This window comes from Spinacia oleracea, chromosome 3 (genome assembly GCF_020520425.1).
Source record: "Spinacia oleracea cultivar Varoflay chromosome 3, BTI_SOV_V1, whole genome shotgun sequence".
NCBI lineage: Eukaryota > Viridiplantae > Streptophyta > Magnoliopsida > Caryophyllales > Amaranthaceae > Spinacia > Spinacia oleracea.
In genome coordinates this window covers 156,226,079-156,250,574 of record NC_079489.1, presented here as the reverse complement: position 1 = coordinate 156,250,574, position 24,496 = coordinate 156,226,079, and the positions used below count along the sequence as shown (strand labels likewise).

Here is a 24,496-nt window from a genome sequence, read left to right as displayed (position 1 = left end):
TCAGCAAGAAAGCCGATCTAATTTTTTTTATAAAATCTACAATAAAATGTTATCTGAAACAACGGTTTAAAGGGATAAACCGCTATCTGAAATAGCGGCTTATGTATATCAGAAGAAGTTAGAGAGCTCTTAAGAAAATCGTCATTTGAGTTCGCGGTTTATACCGTTGAATCGCCAATTCAAATGGCGGTTTGTTTTAAAACAAAACCGCCATTTCAATTGGCGGTTCTAAGCTGAACCAGAAAAAAAAAAAAAACAAAAAAAACCATTCTTTCTTCCATCATGACGTGGACGGTATGGAGGGAAATAAGTTAGAAAGTGGCGTATTTTCGTAATTATTGGATCTTTAAGCAATATTGAAGGAAATCGCTCCATTTTTTACGCCGCCTCAAACGGAGGAAGTATTTTCAAATACATATCATAGCAAAAGACAAAATAGGAAAAATGACAAAACATAAATTAAATGGTACTTTTTTTTATTTTGTATTTTGGCCATTTGGTAGGCGAGGGGTGCGACCGCCTAGGGCCCAAGGCGGAGAGGGGCCCAAAATAATTGTCTATCCAGTAATTTAGTACTAGTAATAAACAACGCATTAACTACACATGTTATTTCCTTGGCTCATTGGTAGAAAGAAGGTTCTAAAGTTTTGATATCTACTTAGAGGTCTAGGGTTCGACTCCCCTTACTAACTCTTCTCTTTTCTTTTTAAACTTTGTCAATATTTTTATTTTTGTGTTTTACGTTGAGTTTATGTACGTAGTATTTGAATTTTAATACTCAATTCTAATTGATATAACTATATGTGAGCAAAAAAATGCTTATTTGATGGACTATGAGTTTATAAGTTTTAAAATAGATAAGCATTTTAATAAAGACAAAATTAACTGATATTTTTATGTGCTCAAAATGAACCTTTATTTTCAAAAAATATCTCTTTACGTATATTAATTATCTTATAATTAAGTGAGTATTTATTTTACGGTTTTTTCATGAAATACCCCCGAGCTTTACAAAAACGCACCAAATACCCTCGCGTGTTTCGATTCACATAATATACCCCTATTTATCCGTACTGTTCATGAGATGCACCTAACAGTTAACGGCGTTAGTCTACCGTTAGTGGAGTTTTACTATTTTGCCCTTAATTGTGTTATGACCCCCATTTACTTACCTTCCCTTTGGCAGAAACTCAAAAAAAAAAATCTCATATTCTTCTATTTCTCTCTCCTCTCCCCTGTTCTTCAAGCTTCAACCTACTCGAAACCCAGTAATTCTGGGTAGATCCGTCCGATCTCATATTTTTTTATTTCTCTCTCCTCGCCGGCGGAGGCCGATCTCTGGTCGCCGGCAGTGATCCGGAGGATCACTTAAATCAGATGCTGATGGTGGTCGACTTGGCTTCGCGGAGGGTGGTCGTTTTCCGGTGGCCGCATTGGGAAGGTTGTCGATTCTCCGGTGGCGCGGAAGTTTCGCGGCGGTGTGTTGGCTGGGAGGGGGTTGTTGATGGCTGCGACAGTAGGGTGGTGGTTGCTGATGGATGCGACGGGGGTGGTGGAATCTGGGTGGTCTTTCGCATCCACGGATAGGTTTGCTGGCGCGGGTGGTTGCTCTTGTGTTGGCTGGGTCGGGTATTTTAGCCCAGCTCGATCCACCACTTGAGTTTCTGTGACATTAAGCAAATACTAAACTGCTCCCAGATCTCCCTTGAACTTGTAGCAACTCCGTACACAAGCTCGTGTCCTCAAGAATCCCAAACCAAATTTTTTATGGAATTCTCAACGGACTCCCGCGCTGAAAGAAAAGTTCCATTCCCCACAGGTTCATGGTTCGGTCCTCTCCACACTTCAATCTGTTCCTTTATAAGCGTAACTGGGATACATGGCACCAAGTCCTGATAAAAAATTTGGTGACAAACAACCAGAGATTCAGAGGAATTAACTAATCTGTCATTTGAAAAATTGGTTGTTGCCATTATTTTGTTGGTGTAGACTGTAGAGTGTACTTAGATGTTGCTGACTTGCTGGTATAGTACTTGGGACCCATTTGTTTCATAAATATTGAAGTGGTAAAATTGGGAACTTGACATGGAATTTGATCGGTAGCATTGCAACTGATTTGGTGGAGTTTTGGGAAAGAGCTAGAAGATTAGGATTGACGACAGGTAGCTCCTATAAGTTTAAAAGGTTAATACGAATGAAGTAAATCATTCATTCTAAGCGCCTGACCTGTAAATACTACACCAAAAAATCGCACTGATTTGGTGGTGGAGTTTTAAACTTGACTAATGCACTGATCGATATGTACACCAACAATATAATTCAATTCAATCAATTTCTTATTGGATTTGTTGTTTGATCATTTCAATTTTCTTTGATTATTACTTCTATTTTTGTTTTATGTTTAACTTTTAGGTTGATTAATTTGATTAATTAGGTGAACAATTTGTGGAAATCAAATTCTGCAGTTTAAAACCAGTTTGAGTATTTGGTGCAACTTAGTTTCCAAATAGGTGTATATTGTGCAATAGGTTTATAAATAGGGGTATTCTGTGAATTATAAACACGACTTAACGGAGGACTAACGGAAGGTCGGTTTAGGGGTATTTGGTGCAAACTTGGAAAAAAATAAGGGTATATTATGTGAATCGAAACAAGCGAGGGTATTTGGTGCGTTTTTGCAAACATCGGGGGTATTTCATGAAAAAACCGTTTATTTTATTGAAATATTTCAAGAAATCGACTAGAGCCGGATTTTGAAATTCTAGGATCCTGCAAAGGAGATATAGTAAGTTTTTATTGATTTGAATTTAACAATATAATGGATTTCACAAAAAAAGATATTTTTTCAGTTAAAGACGTATTATGTTAGAAGGGGCCCAAATCCCTTATTTCGCCTAGGGCCCTTAAAATGTCAGGACCGGGCCTACATTTGTCTTTTAGCTGATATGTATGTTACCTCACATATCTGATATCCAAAAAACAACCTCGCCTCAGTTGTTCCTTTATATAACAGAGATAGTGATTATTGATACAGTTTCGTGAAAACAAGGGCAATTTATACACAGCTAAACAAAACAAAACAAACATAATTAGATTAAAAACAAATTTCTAAAAGTCAATATTTGTAGAATTAATATATGGTAGGTCCTGAAGTCACAGGTCCATATAGAGCTGCCTTTATTTTCACCGATTTCTCTAAAAATCCTAACTATATTATGAACGTTATATAGGATTCCATTTCCACATTCCATTTTTCTTGTTTAGAAACCACATTCTCCTAACTCTGATCACTTAGAAAAACTCAAGTATGATAATACTCAGAGTAGTTGTGTTTTCTTTGTGTGTTCTATGTGTTCCCTTAGCTGAGGCTAACCAAAATGATGCATCAATTACTACTACTAATGTGAAGTTGAGAGTTGGTGAGAAAGAGTTTTTTGAATGGGTTAACAAAATTGGGTTTAAGACCAAATCCAGGTCTAACAACAACAACAACAACAACAACAACAACAACAACAGAATGAAATTTGAGCAACACAAACAACAACAGAAGAAGAAAATGAAGCCTTGCAAAACCATTAAAGTGAGGGAAAACCCGAAACCGTCGTCGAAGCATTTTGGTAGTGTGCAGAAGGCTATAAGTTCACTCCCAATTCTTAACTCGTGTCGTGTGGTTATCTCTGTTGGTCCAGGAACATACAGGTCAGTAGTGCTTCATTGCAGAGCTAGCTTATCTTTTGACTAAGGTTGGTTGTCTTGTGAGCTCGACCCGCTGGACCGGCCCGGCCCGGCCCAAATAGCGATTTTGGGCAGAATTTGAAGGGTTGTATTTGGGCCTGGCCCACCCCGATCCGATTTTTTTTAAAAAATGGGGGCTTTTGTGCAACTCGAAATCGGAAATTTTAGTTATAAATTTGGCGGGGCCCGTATTTTGGGCCCGGCCCATCCCGACCCGATTAAATCTTCTTTTTGGGTTTTTGGGAAACTAAAAATTGGAACTTTACTTATAACTTTGGCACGGCCTGAATCCCTTGTTTTGGGCAGGAAGATTCAGCCCGAAGTTTGGCCCCACCCAACACATGGTTTAAAAAATTTTGGGTGGGTTTTGGCAACTAAAAAGTGAAATTTTAGTTACGAATTTGGCCCAAGCCTGAAATAGCAGGTATTGGGCAGGGAAATTCTGCCTGAAGTTTGGCCCAAAATAGCGAGTTTTGAGCAGGAAAATTCAGCTTTTTGGCCCCCGACTTGACCCGGTTTTATTTTTTTTGATGGGTTTTGGGCAACTTAGAATTGGAAATTTAGCTATAGAATTATGTCCCGACCCGAATTTGACCCAAAATAACGGGGTTTTGGCAGAAAATTTCAGCCCGGAATTAGGCCCAAACCGACATAATGGTCATAAATTTTGGTCATAGCCCGACCCGAACCCAACCATGCCCGTCTTTTAATCAAGCTTACTTTTGTCTGTCTACAAAAATGCTGTTTAATTTGTTTTGCTTCCATTCTGATACTAATTATAGACTTAATTTGATTCTAAATTATGAATAAACAGGGAAAAGGTGGAAATTCCTATGAGAATGGCTTTTAGTTACACATTTGGCCCGAACCCGGCCAAGCCCGTCTTTTAATCAAGCTTACTTTTGTCTGTCTACAAAAATGCTGTTTAATTTGTTTTGCTTCCATTCTGATACTAATTATAGACTTAATTTGATACTAATTATTATGAAATAAACAGGGAAAAGGTGGAAATTCCAAGAACAATGGCTTACATAAAAATAAAAGGAGCAGGAGCAGATAAGACCATAATTGAATGGGATGATACTGCTGACAGATTAGGGCAGAGTGGTCAGCCATTAGGGACTTATGGCTCTGCTACTTTTGCTGTTAATTCTCCTTTCTTTGTTGCCAAAAATATCACTTTCAAGGTCAGTTTTTTTTCAACCATGTCTTCTTAACATATATATAAGCTTAATTATCAGATTGATCTTCGTTTTCTTTCGCCATTTTCGGTTTTACTTCTTCTTAGTTCTTGAGAAATGGAGACATGTATGTATGGATGATTGAATGTAAAGAAAATAGTGATAAGTTCCATGAGGTAAGAGTCTTTAATTAGGCTCTGTTTGGTTCAACTGAATTTGACTGAAATTAACTTATCTAGACTGAACTGAACTTATTTTTGTTGAAATAAGTTGAAACAATAAACCTTAATCAACTCAAAATCAATGATATTTGAACTATTTGAACTATTTGATTAGCCTTGAGAACATGATTGGATGTAAATTAAAATAGTGTTGAGTTCTACATAGTATGAGATAAGAGTCTATGAGCCTCTGTTTGGTTCAACTGAATTTGATTTGAAATTAGCCTATCTACTTATCTAAACTTATTTTTGATGAAATAAGTCAATATGAGTTCAAACAAACCCTTAATCAACTTAAAATCAATGACATTTGAACTATTTGATTAGTCTTGAAATGAAGACCTTTATTTATTGATGATTGAATGTAAATGGAAATAGTGTTGAGTTCTATGAGGTAAGAGTCTCTCTTGCTCTGTTTGGTTCAACTGAATTTGACATAAATTAACTTATCCAGACTAAACTGAACTTATCTACTTATCTAAACTTATTTTTGTTGGAATAAGTTGAAATAAACAAACAAACCCTTAATCAACTTAAAATCAATGATATTTGAACTATTTTATTAGTCTTGAAAAATGAAGACCTTTATTTATAGATGATTGAATGTAAATGAAAATGGTGTTAAGTTTAAATAAGGTAAGAGTCTCTTAACCTCTGTTTGGTTCAACTGATATTAACTTATCTTGACTAAACTGAACTTATCTACTTGTTTAAACTTATTTTTGCTGGGATAAATTAAAACAAACAAATCCTTACTCAACTTAAAATCAATGATATTTGAACTATTTGATTAGTTCTATCAATCCATCATTATGTGTTTAGAAAACGCTATTAAACTCAGTCATCAACTGAAAACCATGCATTTTTTTTTTCTTCTGTAGTCTCCATGTTTCTTCAATTAGAATGTGTATACCTTAGTAGTGAGGATTATAAATAGTGCAAATAACATGGAATTTTCGTAATTAAATCGTTAGAAAAACTGGAAACAAAAAAAAAGGTGGAAACAAAAAAAAAATGAAAATAGTGCATTAATAGAACAAACTTTTAGGTTAAATGAATAAAATGAGAGCTTAAATGAATAAAAATTGAAATTAAACGTATATCTTCGAAGTCTATTTATTTACGATTATGCCATGTGATATGTAATGTTAATCAATAACCGTTATTGATTTGGAATCACCCCTTTTTTTTTTATGTTCATTTAAAAACAGAATGTAGCGCCATTGCCGCAAACAGGAGCACTAGGGAAACAAGCAGTAGCACTTCGGATATCAGCAGACAAAGCAGCATTCATAGGGTGCAAATTCATAGGGACACAAGACACTTTGTTTGATCACATAGGAAGACATTACTTCAAGGATTGCTATATCGAAGGATCTGTGGATTTCGTGTTTGGAAACGGACTCTCCCTATACGATGCGTGCCATCTACACGCCGTGTCAAACCACTATGGAGCTCTTACTGCTCAAAAGAGGGAGAGTTTCACGGAGAAAACTGGGTTTTCTTTTGTGAATTGTAGGGTTACCGGGTCGGGCGGGCTTTACCTTGGTCGGGCTTGGGGTACCTTCTCAAGGGTTGTGTTTGCGTACACTTACATGGACAAGATCATTGCCCCGGGGGGATGGTATGATTGGGGTGACAAAAATAGGGATATGTATGTCTCCTTCCTCTTAAACTACATTCTCAATAATATTAGTAACAGCAATAGGGAAAAAATGGTTGTGGGCTGAGTTGGACTTCGGGTCGAGTCCATGGGCCTGAATGGCCCGACCCTTGCCAAAACCCGTTTGTAAAAGGATGGGCCGGGACAAAATTTTCAAAAATGTGGCTCAGGCCCACGTGCCATTGTGTCGGGGTGGGATGTCATGTGCAAGCTTAATTTTGCTAAATTTAGTGTGTTTTGCTGTGTCTGGATGGGTCGTGACATGTCTTGTCTTTAAAAAATGCGACACAGGCCTGGTCCATGTCCCACGACTTCGTGCCCAAGTCGGGCGGGCTTTTTTCGTGTCGGGTTGGGCCATAGCCCACAACTATCTTTATTAGAAAGTGCTAATATTAGTACAATAATAGAAAATAAAGATGGTTGTAGGTCAGGCCGAGCCCACGAATTGTGACATGAACGTGTCTAGCCCTGTGTCAATTCACTTGTAACGGGCCCGGGCTGAGCTGAGGCGGGCAATTTTTTTTTTTAAATGTGGCTTAATCCCTCGAGTCGGGATGAGCCATCGTACATATGCCTACTTTTACTATGGCATTGTGGTGACGAGCAGGGCACGTCTTGTCGTGCTTTTTCCAAAAGAAATGCAGCACCTGGCCACGATTTCGTGCTTGTGCAGTGCTTTTTTGTGTTTGTGCCATACCGAGTTTTTCTCTTGTCGCCCTTTTTTAGTTTGGCCCTGGCCCACGGCCATCTTTATAGAAAACACTAATGAAGACATCATGATAGTTTTGGTTTAATGTGCAGGACGGTATTTTACGGACAATACAAGTGCTCAGGACCGGGAGCTAACTATGGAGGAAGGGTATCATGGTCGAGGGAATTAACATCACAAGAAGCTCAACCATTCATTTCCTATGATTTCATAGATGGCTATGAATGGCTTAAGAACTTAATTTAATTTAACATGGATTTGAGAACCATTCATTTTCCTCTTTAGTCTTGTCTTCTCTAGCTACATTGTAATTTTTGATGTTTATCCTTTTTCATCTTCATCAATTTACGCACGATTGACTAGGGGTGTGCAAAAATTAGTCCGGACCGAAAAAAATGGATCGAACCAGACCGACCCAAACCGGATTGGACCAAAGGCAATCGGTCCAGTCTCCAAATCGAGAAATATCAATTTTCGGTCTTCGATCCGGTCTGATTCGATTTTGGACCGGGTCGATTTTTCCTTAACAATGTAATATAAACTATTTAAAATTTTAATTCTATACTTTAATATGTTGTAACTATTACTTCATGTATTGTGATATGTTTTATTTTAGCTTCCAAAAAAGCCTTAAACAAATGGAATTTTTATACTCTATATTTTTTCTTTTTTACCATAATTTTTAGAAAAGTAAAAAAAATATAGAAATAGGTCTACAACCGGTTCAAACCAGTCCAGTACGGGTACGATCCAAACATAATCGGTTCAGTCATCGGGTCTTAAATTACCAAAATTTCAGTCTTTAGTCCGGTCCGGGTTTGGACCGATGAACACCCCTATGATTGACATTACATAACACAATTCACCCCCTTGTGGCCTTTAATAGCAGTCGCGCTATAAAATTTAATCAAAACATGTTAAAAGTTACCTGCTTGTAGAGGAAGTTGTATTTAGTAGCTAAGAATACCCTTGAGAGGGATTAACTCTCCTTTTACGTCTGTCAAAAAAAACAAAAAAAGTTACCAAAAACTGAGCAAAAATTACTCCACCTTGTATTGCCTTTGCAAGTAACAGTTGTAGAACACAAGACAGATTCCAGGAAAGAATATAGTCAGATAAAGATTCATTTTCTTACTCCCTGAAAAGCTGAAATTAACAACAGATACATATGTCTAGGCAAAACAAAAGACATGACATATCCAATGCAATTATTGGGATAATTATATACAGATCATAATTTTAGAATTTGAAACAGAAAGTGTAAGCAACATGAACTACATAACCAGTTAAAACAACGGTTACAGAAGGAGCTAGGCGATCTATACGCCTCTCCAAGTTAAGAATTAGTTATATACATGATGAAACGAATTTATGTGCCACAATTTCCTCCACGTATTTGCTTCTCGGAAATTCCAGTCACTGTAAGCAGAACTGTACATAATACTACATGCAACTGTACGTTTAACGTTGTGATTGCTCATTTCCCGACCTTTCGTCTGGGGAAAAGCAGGCTGTTGGCTTAGATGTGGCTATACACTTCCACTGCAAGTGCACAAGAATAAGTAAATCAACTTGAAACAATTGGAAACAATATTATTATCATAGTATAGCTACCAACAAACCAAATGCAGTTGGAGCAATATTAAGGCTTTGTTCTATTCACCTTATTTTCACTGATTTCAGGGACTAATAAGATAAGATAATACGAAGTTTAAGATAAAATAAGGGCTGATAAGTTCAAGATGATATAAGTTCAGGTGAGATAAGATAATACTCCCTCCGTCCTAGAATTATATTCTAGGTTTTAAGAAAAGTAGAATTTTAGTGTATAAAAAAGTGGGAAAGTGGAAAAATTGAATATAGTGTTTGGGAAAGTGTAAAAAGAGGGAAAGTGGAATATAGTACATGGGAAAGTGGAAAAGTATGTCCAAATAAGGAAACGGGACTATAAATTTGACATGTCCGAAATAGAAAACAAGACTATAATTTTGGGACGGGGGGTATAAGATAACGGTCAATAAGTTCTTCAAATGACATCTTTTTATAACTTCCAATAATGCCAATAAGATGAGATAAGTGAAATCCAGGTAAGTCAAACGGTACCTAAGTAGGATGAAAGGATGAAGCATATAAATATGATCTACATGCACTACCATGATTCTACTATGACTCAGGCTTTAAAGGTATAGTTAGTAATAACTAATACCATAGTAATTTCAGCAGCGTTCTGATTATTCATTATACTACAGTTAACCAAAGATATTCAAGGTTCTTAAGCTACAAGTAGACAGCTTCAAATATGATCATAATGTGACCCAACTGACGGGGAAATGCACAGTCAAAGTGGGTTCCAAAAGGATGGAAATAACCCCCCCAAAAAAAAGTTGAAATCAGTGAACCATACACATTTTAGCAACGGATGTATCGCACCATCAATCTGACCATTCTCCAATTCTGCACAGCAACATCAGTACTGTTAAGGAATGAAGACATAAGTAAGAAACAAGTAATATATCAACGAAAGCCAAAAGACAGTAAGCGGATGGGAGCAGGAACAGCAATTCATGAATGGGGCTAGCCAAATAAAACAAAGCAGATGGACACTGACTGATATAACGAGTTATGCTACGTAATCATACATTTATCAGGACTGAAACAGAGTCACCGTGGCAATATAACCATTCTTCATAACCTGCACCACAGAGTCAAAGCCATACATAAGAAGCTCAAGGATGAGCAGAAATCAGCTGAAGTCCCAAACCACAGAAACTCACCTCAAATGCAACATTTTGATAACCATACACAAAGGTGGATCCAAAAGGATTGTTTGTAGACCCTTGAGTTTGGATGGCAGCACGACCACAATCTCCGAGAATTTCCTGCAGTTCAGAAATAGCTCTTTACTGTTAACCAATCAAATAAAAAATAAAACGACAAGTAGCCCAGAAGGAACTAGTGCTAATAATGTCCAACAGTAACCATAGATAATCGTTACTCCCTCCGTCCCAAAATTATAGTACTGTTTTCTATTTCGGGCGTCCCAAATTTATAGTCATGTTTCCTTCCTTATTTGGACATTACTTTTCCCACTTTCCCATACACTATATTCTACTTTCCCACTTTCTCAAACATTTTCCCACTTCCCCCATACACTATATTCCTTTTTTACACTTTCACATACACTATATTCCACTTTCCCACTTTCTCATACAATATATTCCACTTTTCTTAAAACCCGTGTTTTTAGTCAAACAGGACTACAATTTTGGGGCGGAGGGAGTAGTAAACAACTAGCGTCGGAATAAAAAGGTTATGAAAACAGAGAATAAGTAAAGCAATTATAAAGATACATCCGCAATTGGAGTCGCACTTTCTCTTTCAGAATGTATCACAACACTTCCACTTTCCAATCAGAGCTCACTTTCTCATTCTCATGGTACATTATCCTCATTCGAATATGTCAACGAGAAAATAAGCACCTTAACTCAATTACAAAATATTACCTTGACCTGTTCCCACTTCGTGCTCGCAGTAATGCAGTGTTTCAAACTATTTTCATCTGGGAAAGATCCATCAACTACACACAACATAAGATAGGCCACGTCAAGTTAATGTGCTTCGAAGAACTAAAATTACCCACAAAAAAAGTGGAACTTACAGTCAGATGAATGGATGACGAAATTGCACTTTATGTACGAGTTAAAATCAGGATGCCCGGGATAGTTTGTGTGCAGAACAAACTTTTTGATTTTATGTGTCTGAAATATTAACGACCAGTCTAAGAAGTGTAAATGAAAAATACACACACGAAGGCCAAACAGAAGGTTGTCCAAGAAGCATACCTGCCCATCAAACAATATGTCCAAGCCACGTGTGAAGTAATTATAAAAGTAATCTCCACAAAGGGTTGTTCGTGGACGCGGATCTGAGGCTGAATGAATTACCATTTGGTCAACCTGTGCAACAGTGCAAGCATCATACGCTTAAAACATCATTCGGCAGTTACAAAGAAAGTGAAGTCCAGAGCTCTGAATTGCCACGTATGCTTAAATAAGGAGGCAATACAAAAAAAATGACAAAAAAAAAGAAACATTTGATTTAACTAATCATAAATCAGAACCTACGAGAAGAGACAGAAGAATGGTGACAGAAATTCTAAAATCAACTCCCCTATTCCATGGAACTCTAGTTATACCTCTCACTTATATCTTATTTAATATTTAATATTTATATACAGTTATATAGTTCCAAAATTCAAATACAACCTTAACCATCTATCACACAAAAGCTTTATTATTATGACTTCATTCTTAGGATGAGTCTCAGCTCATGTTTGGTATCTTAGTATAACAGCATTGAATGTTTTTCAACTTTGTAAACAATTCTTGAAAAATAACTATATGTGCTAGGAGTAATTTCTAAAAATGATAACATAGACTAGATTGTACCTGCTTCTGATGTATTCCACAAGGACGGCCTAATTCAGTCCAAACATCCTGCAAAATCAATATCTAATTATCGCTACTAGGCATAATACTACAATAGAGCAACATCAATACACCATAGTACTCAAAAGCAACGCCGTTTTCATCTTCATATGAAAATAGAGAAGACAAGCAGTACGGACTACAAAGTTATAAACAGAAACTAGCATAAAAAATTTAAAAATGACCCAAATCAACACTTCTTTACCTCAAATTGCAAAAGGAAGTATCTTACAAGTAAATACGAAGACTATACTAACTAATAATGGAATTTGAGAGTTTTATGATTGGCAGTAAGTTACCAGTAAATAAAAGCATAACATCAGCTTGAACAAAGAGAAGAAAACAATCTTGCTCAAACTGAAAGCATATGAAAATTACTACATCGTCAAAGAGGGAAGCGTAAAAGAGATACCTGTGGAGATGCACCAAAAGGTACATGCTGATCACCAATAGAAAACCGCAATTCATCTCCTAACTGAATAGTACATGCAAATAAGATCAGAAATCTGCTACAATACCTCTCTTGCGAGAGATTATAAACTAAATGGAAAAAATCAAACAGATTGCAGCATTCTGCTTCTGTAACTGCCAACCTTAACATGCACTTCTTCCATGTACAGGCTACCAGCAGGAAGCGGAGGAACAGTAGCCTTGTCCATTAGTGATCCAACTCCTACCTTCTTACCCATTGAACTATCATATATGCAGACACGGCAAGTAACTGGAGTAGTACCATCAGGAAATTCAAGAGGCAATTCCGCTGATATTAAACAAAATGGTGAGAACAAATAAGACGGTAAAATAAAACATTTGTTAAAGGACACACATAAGGAGAGCATGCTACCTTCCCCATCATTGCAACAGTCTGTATACTGTGTAGGAATCGGAAAAGCAAAGGACAGTCCCTGAAAATTTCCAGAACCAAACAACTCAAGAAACTAGTACAAAAATAGCTTCAAGTGGAAGGAACCAAGAACAGTGGTGATTTCTCCAGAAAACCTACTGGATATAACAGATTATAAATGCCTCTTTCTTTGTCGTAAATCCCTGGATATGTAGGACCAAAAAGCTGATATACAGCTACAAAGGTTGCAAGAGTGGTCTGTCCTCTGAAAGTAAAAACTTTTGATAATAAGTGAATGACAAGTTATAAGGAGTAGGAGGAGGAGGAGGGGGGGTGTTACAGTGTCTCTAAGACGACTTACCCTATCAGAGAGGTGGCATATCGCATCTGAAGCCTTTTAACATCAAAAATTTCAATAAGCCGCAACCTCTACCAAACAAAATAGAGGGTCATTCAACAAAAATAATGTGGATATATATATACATATGTAGGCATTCAGAACTGAAATAAATAGGTAGATCTTGCAGGAGCACATCCACCAGGCCAACACAATGGCATATTCAACTTAAAAATAGATCCGTCAATTCCCACAAGTAACATTGGTGATAATACCTCAGCACACAGTAAAGAGTATCTACAAAAGCCCCGTGTAATACAGCTAAAAAGAAAGGGAAACAACTTTATGTACTCGTACAAACAGATTTTTATCCTCAGTATAAATGCGCAGAACACATAACAAAAATGTCATTTTGAAAATTTTGTCAGAACAGACATTTTATATACCACGTTTTAAGAAAAACAGCTTCATAAAAGGTTTCTGGCAACTTCAGACCTTCAAACTATTTTCTTTGCGAGAAACAAGCTTATCCTATTTTTCAACCTCAACCACGCCTTTTCAGGCGTTGACTCTCATGTGTGGATGTGCCCCTTATATTTTCTATTTCCACCGTCCTTTCCCCCCAATATTCCAATTCTCCCACGTAAGTGACATTTATCAAACAATAGTACAGATTAGATTCAATGTCAATTGGAGAGTTTCAAATTACTAGGGAAGTCAAACCTGGGACCAAGGATCAAATCGGAGGTGAAACCCATGATCTGGAAAGCTGATGACCATATCCAACTTTAGGGGTTCCTGCAGTCAGAGTTTGCCCAACTCCAGTGAGTTCAAGATATATTAAAAACAGTCATCAGGTATTATCCATATTAACGAGAAATATAGCAAAACATTTAGATACCACTAACATTCAGCTCAGACTTTTACACTTCTAGCAACTTAAAATCTAACCCCTCTTTCTGGAAACAATAGTCACTCTCAAGAGTCTCAAGTAGCGACAATTATCTGCACAGAGTTGACCAACAAATAGGTTTAATTATAATGCAACCACATTTCAGTGCTCAGCAGTCAGCACCACCCGAAGACCTCCATCAATATTTCATTCGTTTCTTAATAGATGCATCATATTGACTTTTTATATTATCCATTGACTAACTTTGACCTCGTCTACTACTAACACGTGAAGACAAATTTTGTATATTTAATAGTCATTAGGTTAATCTCAATATATATTTTCAAAATATCTAACTTTCATCATTTATTAATACGTAATACAAAAGATAGTGATGGTCAACGTTAGTACTCTATAAATAGCGCCCAAAGTCAATATGACGCATCCATTGTGAAACGGAGTAAGTAAATACATAACAACAGTAATAACGAAGCCTTAATCCCAATGATGGGTCGTCAACATGAACCAAGATTTTATCCACTGAGATCGTCAACCTCCATCAACACATAAGCTTTTTCTAATTTCCTAGATGGGTAAGTGGGGACTTGGCTACCTGTAGCAGCATTTACAATTGAAGAAATCATCTAATTCTTCTACATCAACAGCACTAACCATTTAACAACTATTTTCACTACCAAAACCAGCAAAAGCTAAATGTACTCTAATGTAATGAATCGCCCAGGATAATTTGGCTAAAACCAATAAAAAATACTAAAAGTGATTTTGCAGCAATTTATCCAGATAAAATAAACAAATAAGTAATCAAAATTATGAAAAATGAAAACAAACCTCGTCAAAATACTTGACGTGCACCACATCATATATGTTAGGCTGCTGCTCAATTTGCGCAAACGCTTCACAAATTGGCATTCCTGCAAAATTAAAATTGCCCAAATTTAAAAATTTTAAAAAACAAAATTGATCACAGTAGCAAAATTCCAATTAGAAGTGAAGGAGAATAATTCCAAAATTGATCAACAAATTAAGACGATCGGAGATAAAAAAGACGGAAGAGAGAGAGAAGAAAAAACCTAGAGTGAAAGGACCAAGGCCGAGGCCGGGACGAAGATCGAGGGCGATGGCTCCCATGGCGGTGCCTTCGCAGCGGCGGCGAGCTCTCTCTCGCTGGTGTTGCTGCGGCGGTGGCTGCGGCTGATGCAACATTTCTTCCACCGAAATTTATTTTCTCTCTCTAAACTATTTGCTGGTTTTTTTTTCCGGCTGACTCCTGAGTTTTTCCGAGACGATCGGTGTTGTGATGGGAAGTTTTTTGTGTTTTGTGTAGAAAAGGGGAAATGAAGTTAATGATGTTGTGCAAGGTATCTAAAGTGAAGACTTTGGATATAGATGTGTTTTGTTGTTTGTTTTTTAGTTTTTTTTTTAATGATGCAAATTAATTTTACTAGATTTTAGCCCGTGCGATGCACGGATTCTATTAAATTTTTAAGTTAAAATCAAACCCTTATATATACCAATTTTATATATTAGATTAGATTAATAATTTATTTTGGATTGTATTTCATTTTAGATTTTTTTTTTTTAATTATGAGAGTGTTTGATTTTGGATGAAATTGTATATGCGTAATATTAATAATTAATTAATAAAACAAATATACCTTCAAAAAAAAAAATATCTACGTGGCACACTCGGCTTTTTTTAATTCAAAATTAATTTTGAAATCTTATTTTCCATTGGCTGAAACGATTGTATCTCCTACGTGGCGCTCTAATGTTGGATTAATGTTTGATTTTGGATTGAATTTTATTTTATTTTATTTTAGATTAGTGTTTGATTTTGGATGAATTTTATTTTAGATTTAGTTTTTAATTATTAGTGTGTTTGATTTTAGATGGAGTTGTATGTATTAATAATTACTTAATTAAAATATCTACGTGGCACCTATTTAATTATCTATGTGGCACTCGATTTTTTTAATTCTAAAATAAATTAGAAAACTTACTTTTCATTGGCCGAAACCATTAGTAATCCTAGGTGGCGCTCTAATATTTCAGCAAATACGCCTCCTTTATATATTATCTAAATATAAAAAGGAAAACTAAGCTTATTGGTAGACAATTATCATCAAAATAGAGCTTGGATGCTCCTAATGAATAATAATCAATTATGTACAAATTTGTTATTGTCTCATTTTGGGGTGTCTTCAATATTAAAAAAAAAAATCAATAAAAGTACATAGAAAACATTGATTCCATCCTCATTAATCACTTGTGTTAAATATAAAATTATTCTCGATCATCTACCATACACACCTGATAGTTAGTCACACCCACTCAATACTCACTCTATCTACCTTATTACCCGATCATTTACCACCTACCACCACCATTTACTTTATTCGTCTAGATATGACTTTGAGTCGGGGCGGAGCATCCACACCCGCGCGTACCCGCCTAAAATTCGCATCTCATCCCCACCACCCATGATATATAGGAACAATACCCACCCATGATATATAGGAACAATACAAACCCATGATATATAGGAACGGTACCAACCCCTCCCAATATCCATCTCGAGGGGTGAAAAATAAAATTCATCCCCGCCCTATCACCCACCAGTGTATCCACACCACTCTTAAACCTACCCCTGTACTCAACGTATTTTTTTTGTATTAGAGTTTTGAATTTTAAAACTCTATTCTAGAGTCTTTGAAAATTCGGTTGTCTAATTAGAGTAATTGAGTAAAATAAGAAATACATTACAATATGCAGGTTAGTAGTAAAAAGAATGTTGATATATTTATAATCATTATATGAAAGATAAGCAAGGCGGACAGTTGTACGGCGAATACATTTTTAACACTGTCACCCAACAATATAAAATACATCCTCGCCTCTTCACCCGCGACGAATACATTTATTAACCTTATCACCCACAAAACTGCCCTTCATCCTCACCCACTTGAGGCGGATGACTCGGGGATATCCCTAAAACTTGTCCCACTGACAATTTGATATCCCTATATTCAGTAAATAATTAACTTTGTCTTTCAGCTAACTTTGAATTTATTGACATAAGTTTATTATTAAAATTTATTGTATTAGCTATATATTGATAAAATATTTAAAAGTGATATACATAATTAAATTAGGTAAGTATTCTCAATTTCAATAAATTCAAACTCGCCCGATCTCGAAGATGGGTACATGTCATCTTTATACCCGCTCACCAACACCAAATATGTATTTATTTAATCAATATTAGTCAATCATCTTTGTTTATCTTCGCCGTCGATCCAATTTAAAATCAAAACTCGCTCCATCATCAAGTGTGATGCACGATTTACACATCAAAATGTTAATTTTGCACGAAATTATATATATATATATATATATATATATATATATATATATATATATATATATATATATATATATATATATATATATATATATATATATATATATAAGTGATATTGCTATCCTCTGCATTAACATATACATATATTTTTCTTTTTGTTGCTAACATATTAATAGTAATTTATAATATAAGATACTACTTTGTACAATATAAACCCTTATAAGATATAACAATTATAAAGACTATGACTTGTGTAGAGGATTAGTTTATAATGGGAAATAATATTTTTTTTAAGTATTTATTCAGTTAATAGGGGGAAAACTTTTAACCACAGAGCTCCATATATATTAGTTTTGGTTCTATGGACCTTAGGTTTAGTACAATATACATAGATATAGATGTCATATCGCAACACTAATTTATGATGTTCCTACATTTAAGTTTTGCATTATACTTGTATGTCAATTATATTCTCATTACATTATAGATTGTTATTATTTTAGGTTACTTATGCAATTTTATAATAATCTTAGATTTTTCTTAATCCAAAAACCTACACTCCAGTTTAAAAGATCTGAATTTTCCTTCGTTAATCAATAATTATTGTTGATTGACTTTTGTGTAATTAATTTTACAAAGACAATTTTGGGTACGATTGATTTTTTGGGATTGTGAATTTATTGACTTCAAATATCAAAACTTTGCACATACTTACATACTACACTATTTTACTTAAATGATTTAGTAATTAGGTTGTTAATTTCATTTGTTCCCTTATCCAAATATATTTTGGTGCATATTGGATGTATTTGATTACGATATATTGGTCAAAATTTCAATCAACATGCCCTTAAGACTGCAATAATAAGAGCGAAAAAATTATTATTCGTGCTCCGTATAAAAATATTACGGTAATGAGAATGTGGAAAAATCCTTCTTTGATATTTAAGATTAAACATAGGATAGGGCCCGTTATTAAAAAGTACTTATTTATATGGCTAGGGGTCTCATTTTGTTAGTTAACATCGGGCCTATAAAATGTTTGTGACAACACCTATAAAGAGTTAAAGGTTTCTATTCATATCCATATTCATTATATGACACAATTTCTTGAAAATTGATAGCATTACAATAATTTAGGTTTCGTTCTATTCGACTTATTTTCTCTGAACTTATATTATCCGAACTTATTTGAACTTAACTGAACTTATCTAAATTTATTTTATCTGAAATAAACTTATTTGTTTCTGAAAATATCTGAAAAAACTTATTTTTTCTAAACTTATTTCATCTGAGTTTAGCTGAACTTATATGAACTTAACTGAACTTATCAAACTTATTTTATCTCAAAAAATTGAATTGGTCTGAAATAGACTTATTTGTGTGCGAAAATGTCTGAAAAACGAATTTTTTATGAACGTATATTATCTGAGATTAACTGAACTTAGCTGTCAGAAATAAGTCAAAATAAGTCGAACAGATTAAAGTCTTAATTCAGTATAAGTTCAACTATTATAAGATTTAATTTTGTATACCGGTCGGTTATCAGAAATTGTATGCAAAGATTTTTTATTGGATTAAAATTAACAAACAATCAAAAGTAAAGGTTTATTTTACATATCCACATCCAGTATATGACCAAATTTCTAAACAAAACTTGATAGTACATATGTACATTAGTCATTATTTATTTATGTATAATAGAGGCAAATCAAATAGCGACATTTGTCATCTTGACATCGATTTGTCTCTCTTTAAGTATAGTATGGAGTATATAGATATAGACATAGATTTAAATCAAGAAATTTATTGGCATAAGTAAATAATTAATTCGTAGTTTAATCGGTTATTACCATAATTAGAAAATGTTAGGTAAAATATATATGAACTATATTAATTAATTAATTATTTTATCATAGTTTAGTTATTTATATTATAAGAGAGGAAAATAAGAGAGAGATTTGTCAACTCCACATCGATTTTCCTCTCTGTTAATATAGTGCTCGGCACCAACATATTTGTTAAAAGTTTTTTAAACAATTCAATTGTTTAGCTAACAGATTTGGAGGAGCTTAATTTATATAGAAAATGTTATTATATTATCGAGCCTAACGACTACAATAGAACCCACATCATATTCTATAAAAGGTGTATCGCATGACATTGTTGTCAATGGAATTATTTTTTTGGTAAATGAATACCAACTTAGTAAAATTTGTTATACCAATTTTATATACTTCGTATTAGATTAAATCAGTTTTTGATTTTGTATTAAATTTTATTTTAGATTTAAAAAAAAAATTATGAGAGTGTTTGTTTTTGGATGAAATTGTATATATGCGTAATATTTTTAATTAATTAATGAAAATATCTACGTGGCGTTTAATTATTTATCTACGTGGCACTCGACTTTTTTAATACAAAATTAATTTTGAAATCTTATTTTTCATTGGCCGAAACCATTAGATTCCCTACATGGCGCTCTAATATTGGATAATGAATTTTATTTATTTTATTTTAGATTAGTGTTTGATTTTGAATGAGTTTTATTTTAGATTTTTTTTTAATTATTATAGTGTTTGATTTTAGATGGAGTTGTATAGATTAGTAATTAATTAATTAAAATATCTACGTGGCACCTAATTAATTATCTACATGGCAATCGATTTTTTCGGATTCTATTAAATTGTTATGTTTAAATAAATATCATATGTATATACCACTTTTATATATTAGATTAAATTAGTTTTTTATTTTGCATTGAATTTCATTTTATATTTTTATTTTATTTTATTATGAGAGTGTTTGTTTTTGGATGAAATTGTATATGCGTAATATTAATAATTAATTAATAAAAAATATCTACGTGTCACTTAATTATTTATCTACGTGGCACTCGACTTTTTTAATTCAAAATTAATTTTGAAATATTATTTTTCATTGGTCGAAACCATTAGATTTTTCTACGTGGCGCTCTAATATTGGATTAATGTTTTGATTTTAAATTGAATTTTATTTATTTTATTTTAGATTAGTGTTTGATTTTGGATGAATTTTATTTTAGATTTATTTTTTAATTATTTGAGTGTTTGATTTTAGATGGAGTTGTATATATTAGTAATTAATTAATTAAAATATCTACGTGGCACCTAATTAATTATCTACGTGGCAATAGATTATTTTTTTAATTATTAGAATGTTTGATTTTAGATGGAGTTGTATATATTAGTAATTAATTAATTAAAATATCTACATGGCACCTAATTAATTATCTGCGTGGCACTTGATTTTTTTAATTCAAAAATAAATTAGAAATCTTATTTTTCATTGGCCGAAACCATTAGTAATCCTAGGTGGCGCTCTAATATTTCAGCAAATACGCCTCCTTTATATATTTATATTAGATTGTTTCTTTGACTCTATTCGTTTCGACGTTACAACACCAGTAACGGCGATATCGTTTTTTGTTTGTTTTTTTGATTTTTTTATATGATGAAAATTAATTTTTTATTGTTTCTTTGACTCTATTCGTTTCGACATTACAACACCAGTAACTGCGATATCTTATCCTTCTCCTAAGGAGAGTGGAAATTTAAGAGCAACTCTTATTCGTAGTTTATAAGTGACAACTATTGGCCCCCTCTGAATGAGAGGTAGTAGTTCTTACAAAAATAAGAAGGGGTGAGACAATTGCAGAACCATAATTTGGTATGAGGAGGGTCAAGGACAAATATAAATAAATTCAATATTTTTAAGGAAATTAAATAAATATCGAGTTAAGTTTTTTTTGTTTTTTTTTTTTTTTTTTTACTGTTTAAGTATAAGAAATCCCAACTTAATACGTTTATAGCTTATTATTACTTTAGGTAGTTAGGTGAGAGTAGGTGGCAACTGAAAATACCACAAAAATCCTAGGCGTTATCCTCCCTTTTTTCTCTCTACATTTTCCAAATCTCACGGTTTCCTAGCCGGGAATGGGCCTCTGCCATTCTGCCAACACGGAGGCCGCTAATCTTTGTCGTCCTATTACTCTTCAACTAGTGAAAGTTGACACGCTAAAACTCTTTGTTTGTTTACTCGCTTAGTGTGAAACATTTGTTTGCTCGCTAAAGCGAAGTTTTTGGATTGGTTAGTCATTTTAGGTAGGTTGGACAGTTTTCCTGAGCAAGGAAGGGAAGAAGGAAAGACGTAAAAAATAAAGCAAGTATCCCGAAATCCATTAAACATGAGACAGTTGTGACTGTGCTTTTGCCTATTTTCGACCCTGTTGTTTTAACTTTTTCATGCTTACGTTGTTACATACAATAAGACTATATTGTTAGAGTGTGTCCCCCTGTGGCAGGATTAGTTCAGTATCTGGTGTTTAGTACTCCCTTCGTCCCTTAATACTCGCACCGGTTTGACCGGTGCGGAGTTTAAGACATTTGAATTGACTTATTAATTTAATGGGTACTTAGTTGATAATGGGGTATTTTTTTAATATAATTAGTGGTAATGTGTAAGAGGTGGGGAGTGGTGATTGGGGGTGTGAATTTTTAAATGATTTTTTATAGGGAATAGGGGTATAGGTGGGGTTAGTAAGTAAGTGTGAGAAATACTATAATATTGGTATAAATTTCCATTTATAGAAGCGGTTCAAGTATTAAGGGACGACCCGAAAACGAAAGCGGTGCGAGTATTAAGGATCGGAGGGAGTATATCTTCAGTTGAGTAGTCGTCATGAATGTGGTTCGTTGGTAAAGAATTATGTGAGATCGCAACAACCATTATATTTTCATATTGACTTAGGCAAGTCAAATAAGATGGTTGTCGCGACTACAATAAATAGTTAGACCGTCTCTTCAAAAATGTTATATATTTCATCGATATGTGCGAGAGATATCCCACGATACAAGACTCTTTGACGATTATAGTTTTGATGCAGGAATATCTTATTTTTGGTTCAATTTGTTTTATGTTTGTTAAAGTCTATTTCTATTGTACATGTAGTATGACATTTTATCAATGAATTGATTTTACTTATATTTTTTTTTTTTAAATGAGGAATCCACCCCTAACCTCTGCCTATTGAGGACATACTTTCACGCGAGCAAAATGATCGACCAATTATATGCTAAAGTTAATGTTTGGATATTGACATTTCATTTCAAATTATTCACTTCAAATTATTCATTTCAAATAGTAACATTGAATACCAAATCATTTGTTTGAGAAAAACCAGAATTACAAATCCATCATTTGAAATTCTCTTATAGTGTAGTATATGGTCTTCTGAAATCTCATGCCTTTACTCAAAATATAATCTGTTTGAAAAAAAAGGCCAAATTAAGATACAACTATTCATCAATCATCAGGGGTGTTTGATAAGGAGAGGTTTGAGGGGAAAGGGCTTTTTGAAGTGAATTAGAGGTTTGACCTCTGGAAAAAGCTATTTGGAAAAATCATTTGTTTAGTATATCTTCAATTGAGTAGTCGTTATGAATGTGGTTCGTTGGTAAAGAATTATGTGAGATCGCAACAACCATTATATTTTCATATTGACTTAGGCAAGTCAAATAAGATGGTTCTCGCGACTACAATAAATAGTTAGACCGTCTCTTCGAAAATGTTATATATTTCATCGATATGTGCGAGAGATATCCCATGATACAAGACTCTTTGACTATTATAGTTTTGGTGCAGGAATATCTTATTTTTGGTTCAATTTGTTTTATGTTTGTTAAAGTCTATTTCTATTGTACATGTAGTATGACATTTTATCAATGAATTGATTTTACTTATAATTTTTTTTTTTTAAATGAGGAATCAACCCCTAACCTCTGCCTATTGAGGACATACTTTCACGTGAGCAAAATGATCGACCAATTATATGCTAAAGTTAGTGTTTGGATATTGACATTTCATTTCAAATTATTCACTTCAAATTATTCATTTCAAATAGTAACATTGAATACCAAATCATTTTTTGGAGAAAAACAAGAATTACAAATCCATAATTTGAAATTCTCTTATAGTGTAGTATATGGTCTTCTGAAATCTCATGCCTTTACTCAAAAATATAATCTGTTTTAAAAAAAAGGCCAAATTAAAAGATACAACTATTCATCAATCATCGGGGGTGTTTGGTAAGGAGAGGTTTGAGGGGAAAGGGCTTTTTGAAGTGAATTAGAGGTTTGACCTCTGAAAAAAGCTATTTGGGAGTGTTTGGCTAGGAGAGGGTTAGAAGAGAGTTTTGGGGTGAAAAGGCTAATTTTGAAAAAGATCACTATAGGAGCTTTTTGTAATTATAGGTTTGAGAGGGTAAATGTCAAATTACCACCTTGTCCTAACATTGCCTAAAATTATTACAACCCTTGCCAACCTCTAATATCTTCCTCTAAAAACATATTCACACATTAGCCTCCTTCATCTGACCTTTATTTTCTTCTTTCTATCCACAACTTTGTATTCATGTAAACTATATTTTTTTTACTCTCTAATTCTAATTGAGTATAGAATTTTTATGTTTTTTACAATTTAAATTCATAATTTTGGTTTTACATTAGCCTCCTTCATCTGACCTCCATTTTTCGTCTAAGTTGATGTTTGAATTTTCAATATATTTGTTATACTAGACTCGTATTGTATTAAATTACATATTTGAACTTTGAAATACTTGAAAACTATTGCAATCACGCTTGTAATATTATGAGTAGTATTTTTCTATTTGCAAATCAAGAATTTGTATATTTAAAATTTTAAATTAAAAATAATTTATTTTTTAAAACAAACTTGTTTTATTTATTTAATGCTTATTCAAGAAATAAAAAGAAAATAATCAACACAATAAACTATTTGTCTAATATTAATAAGAAACAAAGTATCAAACAACAAACTATGTCACTGTCCTTAATGGTCATTTTACATATTAAACAACTAACATCTAACAGCTAATTTACTAAACACTTTTACACAAACAACTAATTCAACCAGCTAGTCAAACCAGGTAATATAAATAGATAACATATAACAGCTAGTCACACAGCTAACAAGCACTAACCAAACA

The 24,496-nt window shown here is 33.8% G+C and overlaps 2 protein-coding genes across 6 annotated transcripts; one reads left to right on the top strand and one right to left on the bottom strand.

The window, feature by feature from the left end:
• The first annotated feature begins 3,179 nt into the window (after positions 1-3,179).
• Positions 3,180-8,095, top strand: LOC110789718 (probable pectinesterase 53). Of its 2 annotated transcripts, none has more exons than XM_021994427.2 (4): positions 3,180-3,699; positions 4,733-4,922; positions 6,349-6,791; positions 7,602-8,095. In XM_021994427.2, the coding sequence occupies exons 1-4, from the start codon at positions 3,308-3,310 to the stop codon at positions 7,753-7,755; spliced, it is 1,179 nt and encodes a 392-aa protein (XP_021850119.2). In that variant the 5' UTR covers positions 3,180-3,307; the 3' UTR covers positions 7,756-8,095. The 2 variants fall into 2 exon arrangements, with proteins under 2 accessions (XP_021850119.2, XP_056696992.1); XM_056841014.1 differs by having other exon boundaries at positions 3,190-3,699; positions 7,584-8,095.
• Positions 8,096-8,682: 587 nt separating this feature from the next.
• LOC110789717 (PHAF1 protein At3g51130) lies at positions 8,683-15,453 on the bottom strand. Of its 4 annotated transcripts, none has more exons than XR_008931297.1 (16): positions 15,161-15,453; positions 14,919-15,001; positions 13,901-13,975; positions 13,202-13,269; positions 13,000-13,105; positions 12,841-12,901; positions 12,590-12,756; positions 12,409-12,471; positions 11,958-12,005; positions 11,352-11,465; positions 11,168-11,267; positions 11,013-11,086; positions 10,284-10,388; positions 10,149-10,201; positions 9,914-9,982; positions 8,683-9,051 (listed from the first exon to the last, which is right to left on the bottom strand). XR_008931297.1 is itself a non-coding variant. In XM_056841012.1 (16 exons), exons 1-14 carry the CDS (start codon positions 15,291-15,293, stop codon positions 10,154-10,156), a joined length of 1,245 nt encoding a protein of 414 aa, XP_056696990.1. In that variant the 5' UTR covers positions 15,294-15,453; the 3' UTR covers positions 8,683-9,051; positions 9,940-9,982; positions 10,149-10,153. The 4 variants fall into 4 exon arrangements, 2 of the variants coding, with proteins under 2 accessions (XP_056696990.1, XP_021850118.2); XR_002533654.2 differs by having other exon boundaries at positions 9,914-9,963; positions 15,161-15,452; XM_056841012.1 differs by having other exon boundaries at positions 9,940-9,982.
• Between the last annotated feature and the right edge of the window lie 9,043 nt (positions 15,454-24,496).